The sequence below is a fragment of the Manis pentadactyla genome, chromosome 11 (assembly GCF_030020395.1).
Source record: "Manis pentadactyla isolate mManPen7 chromosome 11, mManPen7.hap1, whole genome shotgun sequence".
Taxonomy (NCBI): Eukaryota; Metazoa; Chordata; class Mammalia; order Pholidota; family Manidae; genus Manis; species Manis pentadactyla.
In genome coordinates, this window is record NC_080029.1 from 60,543,381 (window position 1) to 60,555,763 (window position 12,383).

General features: G+C 37.4%; 1 protein-coding gene across 2 annotated transcripts in view; it reads left to right on the forward strand.

The window, feature by feature from the left end:
• The first annotated feature begins 4,044 nt into the window (after positions 1-4,044).
• Positions 4,045-12,383, forward strand: part of SEC23A (SEC23 homolog A, COPII coat complex component) — a 71,933-nt gene continuing 63,594 nt past the window's right edge. The window contains exons 1-4 of one of the 2 annotated variants that reach the window (XM_036881265.2): positions 4,045-4,212; positions 8,686-8,927; positions 10,359-10,416; positions 10,630-10,716. In XM_036881265.2, the coding sequence (XP_036737160.2) occupies positions 8,707-8,927; positions 10,359-10,416; positions 10,630-10,716 (366 nt within the window). In that variant the 5' untranslated portion in view covers positions 4,045-4,212; positions 8,686-8,706. The remainder of the gene's footprint in view (positions 4,213-8,685; positions 8,928-10,358; positions 10,417-10,629; positions 10,717-12,383) is intronic. The other variant, XM_036881263.2, reaches the window with a different exon arrangement.

The window sequence follows — 12,383 nt, forward strand, 5'->3', positions numbered from 1 at the left end:
CTGAGTATTGGTCATTGTTTTAGAATGTCACCATCTGAACAAATGGAAGAGAACCCCAGTTAGGAAAAACTGAAAAATGCTTCATTCATTCTAAAGGATTAAACAAAACAAAGACAAAAATAAAACAAAAAAAACCCCAACTAGATGTAAAAGCTCCATCTGGTGGTGTCCATGTAAAATTCCAAGGAATTTACATTATCACACTTCACCTTACTGTGTGGTACTTTGAAACTTCTAGGGTTCAGAAGCAGGAAGGAAAATACTGGCTGTTACGCATTAACTATTATTTAAGGTAATTAATGACTGAAGACAAAATCATAGGGTGTTTAGAATATTTGCCCTACATAGTCCCTGGAAAATAAGTTCCCAGGTCAAATATCTTTAGGAAATGTACTTAAATCTCACTCTTAAAGATTCATAATGAGTATTAGCATATTAAAACCCCTGACAGGTCAAAAGACCTATTTTATGTACTATAACTGATGTTTTGCAACTTTATTTGACCACAGAACCTCTCTTTCTCTCTTTTCAATATGCTTGGCATTTTGAAAAATGTTGGTTTGAGGAAGTAATTATCTTAGGAGTATTTGCTTTTAAAAAAGACTTTTTATTGGCAGGAGGTTTATGTCAGATTTTGTGTTTTTATAGTCTATCTCATATATAAAAATGAATTTTATGATGATACTATTTTATAGTTTTTTAAGTTTTCGTGTTCATTTGTGAATATTTAGTGGACAACCATATTGTGCCAGGACCTGCACAAAGTCATGTAATTTGAAGCAAACAAATTATAATCAGTTGCATCTTGGTAAATGTTTCACAAACTTTCTTCAGAGTTACAGATTGCTCTCAAATGCGATGGCCCAGGGATGTCTATAGATTGTTAGAAAACCAGAGAAAGTTGTATTTGGAGATTCTCCCCTTTTTCCAATTCCTAGTCTCTCTCAGGAACTCAAGAAATTTTCCATTCTCTGTCTACTCTTCTTCAGATCAAAACCCTTAACTTTCAGTATACAAGAAAAATATAGTCTTTACATTACCATTTGGGTCCAATGAACCCTTTTTAATACTTATTTCATTAGGTCACTTCATGAATTATTAATACAAATTAGAGTAAAAGGATATTCAATAAAACTGTTATATAAAAAGAGTAAAGGGGTAATGGAAAATAATTTTATTGGAACTGTAAGTATCTAAACATAGCAGACCCCAATTTTTATTCCATATTTTACTGGTTTGAAGATATATCCAAAATGGGTAATGTCCTCTGAATTCAACTACTTCCTTAATACTAGTAATAGATGAGTCTGGAACATACCAATCTTGTAAATAGTGATTGCAGATTTCAAATACATTACTACTATATTCTAGCTTATTTTTACTTCTGGTTCTTATTGCATTTGCATAATCAAAACACAAGACTTGAAGACTTTTTTGAAACCTTTAAAAGCTTATAATTTTGTTGAAGAGAGGACAGCTAGCTCTCTTGCTTCTTAATTGCAAAACATTTGCATTTTTAATTTTTAAATAATCAACTCAAACAATTTTTAATATCCCGGTTTTCTCTTTCCTTCCTGTCATCTTTGTATATGCAACTGTCATTAGCATTTGTCTGTTCAAGAATTATATCAAGTAAGTTTATCCATATAAACATCATAAAAGATGAAAGAATACCATTTATATGTGCTGTTAGCAAAATGAGACCATCCAGATTCTTGTTGCAAAATATAGTATAATGTAGTTATTCCTTTTGAATGAATAACTGGATGAGAATACCATGTTTCCTCTTTATGCTTAGAAATATATCGTTAACTCACTGATTTTTGTGTTTGAGAAAGCCATCTAGGAGCTAGTCAACTAAAGATTCATAGTTTAAGATAGTAACTGCATTTAGTGGGGTAAGGATTTAATAATATGCGTAACTGTTACTGTGTTGTATATTTGAAACCAATATAAGATTGTATATCAATGATAATTCAAATAAAAAAGATTCATAATCTAAGATTTTGCTATCATTGCTAGAATCTAGAGTGCTGTTCCCTGTCTCTCTGCATTTACTTTCTGAATTCTAGATTCTCAACTATATTCCATGAAAATTAGAAACATAGTATGAGGATCCTGAAAGATGCTTTACTAGTTTGGGCATTGCGAAAAAGAGAACTGTAAGGATGATGTAATAGTGATGATTTATTTCACTCTTGTATTGTTTAGGTAATTCTATCATTCTTCCATTTTCTTATTGTGTTAGTCCTTTTAAAAGCATAGTTTGGATTAACTGATGAGTAAATAATTCCGTGGATGATGAAATAACAGAATTTTTCAAGATACAGGATAAATAAGATTACTAAGATCCCGTGATATATCCTAGATTTACAAAAGTCCAATGGACCCATGTGACAATTGCAAATAGAATGAGTTTTATTCTATTTGTTCTTTGGAAGTTCTGTAAGAAAGAATAAAAGTCATGAAATATCAGTTCTTATAAATAGAACTCAAAAAAAAAGAAAACCCCAGAACCTAAAGATGGGTCCAATAGACCCTGATGATGTATATGAAGGTTAAGCTCACTCATTCACCTGAAAGTACATAAAAACAGATAAAAATGAATTTAACATCTAATTCCTTATACTAGAAAACAAAAGCTTTTGTTCAACTGCAAACAAAGGAATTAGGACTTTATAGACTTGGTTGGGCTGGATGGCAAAGATGCCCTTTTGGGAACCATAAATGAGAGAAATTACCAAAGACGCTATGCTTTGGTTTGTTCCTCACTGAATTCCAGGATGCCTGTGGATCCTCTCATCTGTGTGCATACACCCTGCCTATTCTTGGATCTGGTTTCTTTTTGTGAATGTCCTTATTCCACTTTTATACCACTGTCTACCGCTATTTACTTGGCTGTGCTTTCAGTCAAGAATCCTAATTAAGGTAGCACCCTGAGCCCACTTTATTTGTATGTCTACACTGAATTTTGGCCTTTGATTCCCATTTCCTCTTCAGAATTGTATTAAAATTTGACAAGTAAACTCACCTTCTTCTCCTTTACAGACAACCTTAGCATACACATTATAATGAAAGAAAAATATGTGTTTGATGCGGATCTTATTGCTCACAACTGTCAGCTTTGAAGAACCAGGATTTGATTTGATTCTGAAAATGCTTACAGGGATAAATTTTGCGGGATTTTAGGTGTTGTATTTGGAATTAAGTCTGTGAGCAACACCTCACTGAAGGAGGGGGTTGCCTGAGACCAAGTTCAAACATCTTTCCAAACCTGTTTCTGTCTGTCCCTTTTTGCTCAGCTCTTTTCTTGGAAACAGAAGCAGAAAATGCATCAAGATTAATCAGCCAAAGATTGTAGTGGGGGGGTCGGGATGTGTGTGTGTGTGGTACTGGTGGTGGCGGTGGCAGAGGCAGTGTAAGAGAAAAGAGGTATACTGCCTAGGAATACATAAATCAAATATAAGTAAATTCTTCCAGGCCAGGAATTCTAACCTGTTTTGCCTGTCTTCTCACCAGCATTGCTATTGTGCCTGACGCATATAGATTGCTCACTAAGTATCTGTTGCACTAAGTGAAAGAACGAACTTCTCACTGTTTTTTCTGGGGAGATGTGATTTGCAGTTCTAGGTCTCAACCAGGGCCCTAAAGGAGGATGTCCTGGAGGACGCCTCCATTTCTCTCAGCGAGCTGAGTCTGAATGGCTACAGAAGCTCCCCGCCTTGTCTGCGGTCCTCAGGGAGTGGGATTCGCGGTGGCTTCCGGGACAAGGGAAAGACGCTCCATCGCGGAGCCCCGCTCTTAAACTCAGCAAGGTTCCAGCGCCCGTCCCCGGACCCCCTGCCCAGTTCCTCTCGGTCGCTCGGCCTCTCAAGCTTTGTCCCCGTCCTTTCCCCAACTCCCGTGTCCGTTCCGCGGCGCGGCCTCCCCGCCCCGCCCCTGTCGCTCCCGCCCCGCCCCGCCCCTGTCGCTCCCGCCCCTCCCCCCTCTCCAGCCCCGCCCCTCCCCCTCCCCAGCCCCGCCCCTCCCCGCTCCCCTTGACGTGGCAGCGGCCGCACCAGCCATGTTGGCCCCGAAGGATTCTGCGCAGAGGCCGGGGGCGGGGCGGCGCCAGCCCTGAGTACCGCGCCGTGGCGGCTCCAGCTCGGTGGAGAGGACTGATTTTGCGAGGCGGTAGCTGCTACAGGCGCAGGTTTCGCCGCGGGTACTGTGGTAACGGCCCACCTCGGGGCTGCCTCCCCTGGGCTCCCTCTGGGGCCCGCGGGCTCTCAGAGGAAAGCGGGGGAGGGGCGGCTGTGCAGCTCGGGTCGGGGTCCGGCGGGCTGGGGTCTCCGGGGTGGGGATGCTTTGCCCTCTTGGTGCCTCGGGGCCGGCGGGTCGCGCGGGGTTGCGACCGGGCTCGTGGAGGCAACCTTGAACCCTGAACCTATCAGCCTCTCACCCATCTTCCTCTGCTTGGTTCTCCCGGGGACTGGGGGCCTGGCCCCCTCGAGCCAGCTCCTCCGGCTCAGGTGCGAAAGATGGGGAGTCGGATGGAAAGTGTCAGTTCGCGCATCTTGCCCAGCACGCCACCCCCGCCTGTGGGGCGGTCTGCTTTCCCCACCCCAGCCCGTCGCAGCTTCTGGGCGCTTGGGCTTCTTGGTTATTCTTGCCTGATCTGAAGTGCCCTAGACTTTGAACCCAGGTGGCTTCGTCACCCGTAGTTCGGCCTTGGGTGTTAGGGAAAGGAGACCAGTGCCAGGTAAAGCCATCACCTTGGGCCTTGACTACAGTTGTTTTCAGATGGACCAGTCTTCCTGCTGTGCTTCCTTAGGCCATAGTGTTTTCCCATTTTGGTGGGAAAGGAAAAGCAATAATGCCACATGTAAATCCACATACTCATCTCTGAAGTATGTTGAATTTGCGTGAACTTCCTTAACCCTCAGAGCCGTGGATAACTAGCCATATTAACTTGGTTTAAAAAAAGGGTTGTACAGATTTAACCATAAGTAACATGTTAAATCTTCTCTCCCTTTTCCAGTAGTAGTTCAGTTAATATTTTGGAAGTCCTACAATTTTTAATTGACTCATAGAATTTTAGAGTTAGAAGGGACCTGGTAGTTATCTAGCCTAAACCCTTCATCTTGCTGATGAGAAATTGAGGATCAGAGAGAAAGTTATTTAAGATCGTAAAGCTGGTCATTGGAAGTAGTTGAAAACACTTCATTGAGGATTTTACAATAAAAGGTGGAGAGGCACATTTAGTTTTTAATAAATACATCTGATTGGAAGGAACTCACATTTTACTTGTAATTTAGGATGGTTTTTCTCTTATCTATGAAAGGACTGAAACTGGAATATGCAAAAACTCCCAGTTATTATTGAATATGTAAAAGCCTTAAAAAGTAGTCAGCATGTGTTTGATATGCTAGGTTCAAGTGACATAAGGCTTTGGTTTTTTTTTTTTGCTTTTAGTTAAATCATGAGGAATTATTTAAAGTAACTCATTGACTGTAACTTGTTCTGAAAAATGAGACATTTCTTTAGAATGCGCTTTTGTGTTTTGTACCACTTTTTAAAATGTAACGATTAATATGTTAAATCTGCATCTAATATAGTGTCTGAATCATATTTATTTGGTTTTATTCTTTTATGCAAACAGTATTAGGGGAGAGAGTGCTTATCAAACAATGCCATTTTATAAAAAGCTAGTTTGAAAAAAGAACTTTATTTCACATATGACACTGTTGGATGTGGGACCAAGGCTGGCAAATTTTGTACTAGAATTAGTGATTTTAAAATTGAGCAATTCCTACCTTGAAAAGGTGAGGGAAGTTAGGGAGGTGTTGTGCATGGTCATGTAATTGGAACAGTTAAGAAACAGGTGGGATGTTTTTTCAGACTACTCTTGAAAAGTGAGAATGTAGGAAATAAAAGAGGTGATTTAGTGAGCAACTACGGTCTTCAAGCAGACAGATTAAGAGGAAAAAAGTGAGGAAGAAGGAGGGAAGTTGTGCTTAAATATCACTTAGTATGTCTTCACAAAAAGTAAGGGTATGGACTTACAATCCAGCCTTGTTTCCTGTTGTAGAAACTTAAACCTGGCCATTGTGTGTGTGTAAAATGTCTTGCTAAGTTTCTCAGACCGTTTCTCTACTAGGCTCTCTAAACTAAGCTCTAATGCTCTAGAGAGGTGGTTCCCAAGACCTCTTTACACTCTTAAACATTATTTTGAGGATCCAGAAGAAAAAATATTGGCTTAATAGAAAACGTGGATTTTCATATCTACTTTTGTGTTCCATCTATTGTGATACGTTGTTTTGGTTAAGTTGTAGGAAGGAAATCTGTCCTCATTTAGATATGTAGTTGGAAAAAGGAGTATTTTCATAACTTTTTCACGTAATTGTGTATATTCTTTAATACCACACCATAACTTGGCAGTTTTAATTAATTAAGAAATCAAGGGTTAAAATAGTGGAATCTGAAACCTCAGAAGTGAACTTTAAGTATTATATTGCATTAAAACCCATTGGTCTGTCCTGCACTTTGAATGTATCATTTACCCATGCATGTTTTTCTAGCATATCATAAATTGATCATTTAGAGATTCTTCACTGAATAATGTGTATCTTCCAAATCTTGATGTTTCATTATACAATATAAAAAAATTGCAATATCACCACTGATCTCATCAAAAAAATCTTCACATATTAGGAAGCTGTGATGCTTACGGTAGTGGATACAAGTTTTCACAGATTTTGATACTTGCTGGAAAGCTCAAATTTTCTCATTGTCAATAAGTACTCTCAGTTGTTTTCCAGGTGACAGGCTTACTCGATCATTTTTGAGAAAATGTATTCCAAATGCTTAGGACTAGTTATGTGCCATTCTTGGAGAATTGAGAAAATACTCAGAACATTTTTTGTGTGTTTTGTGGTTCAAATAAACAACCCTGATTGGTCTAGTATATTTTAGTAGGTATTTGAATGCTTTTTGGTGATGTATTTTAGATGCATGTCAAATGATAGAGGCAATTAAGTAATAAAACTTCATTTGATTTACATTCTTCAGAATAATGGGAGGGATTGCATAGTCCTGGAATTTAGTTATGTCTGTAGCATGGACACTGTTGCTAAAAACTGGGTTTCTCTCCCAGAGGAGGTTGTTTCTTGTCTTACTGTCTCTTGTGTTAAAACTGAGGTTAGTATCTTCTAATTCCCCTCAGACTATCCCAGACCTTTGTTTTATTAATGTCTTTCAACAGCCACTTTTTCCTCAGAGCTCATACCCATTCTTCTGAAAGCCATCTCACATATTAACTTCAAGAGAACTGTTTTTAAACAAATTTAGTTATTTTAGTATTCCTCTTCAGCCCTCATCAACTTTGAAAAATCTGTTATCTCTTTTGATTAGCATAGAATTTTGCAGTTGTCTTTTGAGATTCCGATAGGTGGAAATAAGGTTTAATTTTTATTTTCTTTTGTTGAGATGTACTTGACATATAACATTCTTATTTCTTTTAAAGAAAAGAAAGTTCTTAGCTGCTTAAGATATATTTGTTAAGCTTCACTCTTTATAATTTGTATTATAAAAATTTAAGAAATTTTTAGAATTATTATATCTAAAGATTTTTCAAGTAGTATCTTTCCTTCCCTCATATTTTAAAATCAATTTCTCATCCTATCATTGTTCTTAACAATTTCACCACCCATGTTAGCTTTTTTGGCACCCTACCTTCGTATTTCTTCAGTTCTTGATGTCCTTCATCTCTTTTACAGATCTTTTGGCCAGCCATGTAGCACTTGAAATTCTCTATCCTCTCTGACCTTTACATTATGCAATTTCTTTCCATTACTAACCACTGTTCCAATTTGAGAGCATGAAATAGAACTATTTCCAGGGCTGGAAAAGCTGGCATCCTAGACAGGCAGTTAGAGAGTAACAAGATGGCAGTGTCTCTTGATTCTGGGCCAGAGTAGTATTCCCCTTTCCCTGGTAATAAATTTAAATGATTATGTTGAAATTCTGTATATCAAATTAGGGTTTAAAATCTCTCGTAAGTTTGAATGTTGAAAATACTCTGAATTCAGTTTCTGCAAAAGAGGTTAAATAATATGTAAGTCATAGGGAACACAACTTATCAAGCATTTTGTTTATTGTCACAGTGTCTTGTGTTTGCGCTATAAAAAAATTACCTGTCTAAAACAAAAGTACCCAGTTTTAGAAAAATTCTTTCTGTTGTATACCATTAAACATTTGCTTGTAGCAAGTTCAGTGGAAATGTCTCATTTTTCTGGATAGAAAATTCTGGATATAATTTAATGTTTTGATAATCTATTTATTAGAATGTTATTTACAAGTCTCATATGCAGAACACAAGGTTTAGATTTTCCCTATTTTTTGCCTTTCCTATACAGCCTTAAAAAAGAGGATAACTTACCATTTTTTCATTATAGTTTTCTTCAAGAATGAATAGAAAAGAATAAAATACTTCTTACTGGGCCTAATGGGCATTGGGTTCTGTAGTCATTCATTATTTTGTTATAAGTGAGGTTATTGTTGCTTGCTAATTTTTTTTCTGAGATAAATATTTTCATTTGGTCATGATTCCTAATGGGTTAATATTGTTGAAAGTGCGAAACATATAGTTTGAATTTTCTTAAGATTTTTAATTTTTTAGTTTTTAAACTTTTAATTTTATTGCAGAAATAAGAATCAGGCTCTACAATGACAACCTATTTGGAATTCATCCAACAAAATGAAGAACGAGATGGAGTCCGATTTAGTTGGAATGTTTGGCCATCAAGTCGACTAGAAGCTACAAGGATGGTTGTTCCAGTAGCAGCCCTATTTACACCACTTAAGGAGAGACCTGATTTACCACCTATTCAATATGAACCTGTTCTGTGTAGTAGGACCACTTGTCGTGCAGTTTTGAATCCTTTATGGTAAGTAAAATATATGGAAAAAATGAATGTGGCCATATGACTAAAAAATGTAGTTTCTTACTTATTTATATAAAAATGTCTGTTTTTGTTTATAGCTATTTTTTAAAATTAGGATAGTCAAATCCAAAAAGCCATATGTTTTAGGATCATTTTAGATGTAATGAGTTGATAAATGTAAAATTGTCACAGTATAAACTGTTAGATTCTATCACTATTTTCCAGATACTGGTGTTGGCTGTGTATCCATTTTGTGTCATTAGAAAAGTCATAATTAAGTGGTGTGGTAGCTTAAAAATGTTATGATTTCTTCTTGCATAAGCCAGAATCTCAAGAATTATCTTTTATTCCTCTTTCTGTTCCCTGTCTCCTCAGCCAGTCCACTAGCAAATCTGGTTAGTTCTACCTCCAGAGCATGACCGGTATCTCTCATATTCAATCTCTTCTAGTTTACTCTACTTCAAGATATGCAGTCTTTTTTCTGGGCACTTTTGATTATCTTTCTAACTGGTCCCCCTGTTTCTATTCTTGTCTTTCAATAGTCTATTCTCTACCCAGAATTCAGTTTTACAAATGGATATCAGATTATTAAAATCCTTTAATAGTTTCTTCATACACTTGAAATGAAAAATGCAAACCACTTACTAAGATCTATAAAGTCCTACATGATCTAGCCTCTGTATACATCTGCTTTCATTTGTATCATCAACTTTCCTTATTCTCATCTACATTATGCCTCATCTTTCTGATCCTTGACTATACCAAACTTACTTGTACTTTGGTACTTGCACAATAGCTATACATTCTGCCTGCTCTACCCCCAGATAGTCCTGTGACTGGTTCCTTTTCATTTAGATCACATTTCAATTGTTTATTTAAGAAGGCCTTCCTTTAAAGTAGCCCTCCCAAACATATTCTCACATCCTGCTTTGTTATCTTTATAATCTTTATTATCCCTGTCTAAAAGTATCTTCTGTGTTTTGCATCTACTTGTCTATTATCTGTCTTTTTCTTCTAGAGAATAAGGTCCATGTTAGCTGGGACCTTTGCACTCTTGTTTACTGCTGTATCACTGCCAACTAGAATAATGGCTGGTACATATTAAGCCTTAAGCAAATATAGTTCTGAATTGAATAAATATTGTCTAGATCTGAGTGTAGAAATTATTAAGTCATTTGAAGAAACAAATAGAATTATGTTAGTTTTATTGTTGATATTTGCTGTATATTAAAAGTTATAATTATTCATTTAGATGAATTTGTGTATGTTAAGAGGATGAATTAGATATTGGCAGCATCTAAAAATAGATGGCTTTCAAAGATCACTTTAATTATTAATTCGATATGTTCATGTTTTAGAAAGAAATTTTATTAAAATTAGGATCATTGTATAATTGAACTAAAACATGAGCTATTGTATCTTTTCTTGAAACAGTCAAGTGGATTATCGTGCAAAACTCTGGGCTTGCAACTTTTGTTATCAAAGGAATCAGGTAAGAAAATCCCCACTGCAGATATTAATGCTGTAACACTGGTTTAAATATGCAGAGAAATGTTTATTTAAAAAAAAAATGAAATAATTTTTATATGAAAATACCTATTTTTAAATAAGTAAATGATTAGGGAATAATTATTTTCACTTTAAAATTTTATTACCTTTCTGACAAATAACTTGTTAAAGTTTTTTGTTTTTTTTCTTTCTGTAGTTTCCACCTACTTATGCTGGTATATCTGAACTGAATCAACCTGCTGAACTTTTACCTCAGTTTTCTAGTATTGAATATGTGGTTCTGGTAAGAACATAAAAGTAAATCTTTAAGCAAGTTTTAAATATCCAGTAATTTACTTTATACCAAAATAATTGACTTAAAAAGCATCATTCTTGATTCTAACATTGAATTGATGGAGCATTTCAAAGGTAAGAACTGTCTAGGTCAATTTGAGCAAGGTACTGTTGTAGTGACATGATGGGTGGCTAGGATATTGGGTTGGGGTTGTGTGATATGTTCTACTGAGTAGATCAAAGTATCATTCTTGTTTTGTAGTTGGAAGATCAGTTCACAAATACTTGGTCAGTATGATGCTGGAGCCTGATGGTATATCCCCAAGTCTAATTAATGAAATTACTCTTGCACTGATCTTTGTTATAAAAGTAATTATCCTCCCTTTCTGAATAGCTTTACATAGTTGTTTACATATTTAAATGTTAAAATAATAGTATCCTTTATGAATGTTGTAGAGAAAGTACAATATAGTTTATTGAGGTAGTCATTAATTTGTCCAACCTGGCTAGTTTCCTGTTGCTTTTATAATCCAATTTACATTTAGATATTTTATAAAAATACCTCATTTTTGGCCAACATGGTGGCATGAGTAGGACAGTGGGAATCTCCTCCCAAAAACATACATATTTTTGAAAATACAACAAATACAACTAATCCTAAAAGAGAGACCAGAAGAGCCTGACTACATCCACACGTGTGAGAGCCCAGAGCCTGGTGAAAGGGGTAAGATACAACCCCTGGCCTGGTGGGACCCGAGCACACCAACCCCCAGCTCCCGGCGGGAGGGAGAGGGAGCCCAGGACTGCTAAACACCCAGCCCCAGCCATCCGCACCAGAGCACAGACACAGTGCATGCGTGGAGGGCTGGAAATTAGGGAAACAGGGCAGCAAGACCTCTGAGCGGGTGCCGAAGCTGATGCTCCTGTGACAAAGAAAAGCCAGTGCTTTTTGAAAGTCTTAAAGGGACAGGGATTTAACAGCTAGATGGAAACAACACAGGTCACAGCCCAGTGGCTGGAAATTACAGGGAAAACCGGGCGCACTAACCCCCTGGGCAACATCTCTGAGACCCCTCACGGAGGTAAACAGCCAAACAACCCCCCTGTCCATTACCCCTCCAGGCGCTGCAAAAGCAGAGAAACAGCCTAAGGCAAAACGCCCACAGAAAGGATAATTCCTACACTTCGGCCGGGCAGGACACAAAGACCCAGCCTACACGCAATTACCCAACACAAGCCACTAGGGGTCGCAGTTGTTTCAGTAAAGAAAGGCCAGTAGCAAATGAAAAGTTTGGCCCTCGCAGCTGACAGTCAATAGCACCTGTCAACATGAAAAGGCAAAAATATATGATCCAGACAAGACTAACCCAGACAGCTTTGGCATCTGCTACATCTTCCCCTGAGAAGGAACCTGGGGAGATAGATTTAGCCAGTCTTCCTGAAAAAGAATTCAAAACAAAAGTCATAACCATACTGATGGACTTGCAGAGAAATATGCAAGAACTAAGGAAGGAGAATACAGAAATAAAACAAGCTCTGGAAGGACTTCAAAACAGAATGGATGAGATGCAAGAGACCATTAATGGACTAGAAAACAGAGAACAGGAACACAGAGAAGCTGATGCAGAGAGAGATAAAAGGATCTCCAGGAATGAAAGAATTTTAAGAGAGCTGAGT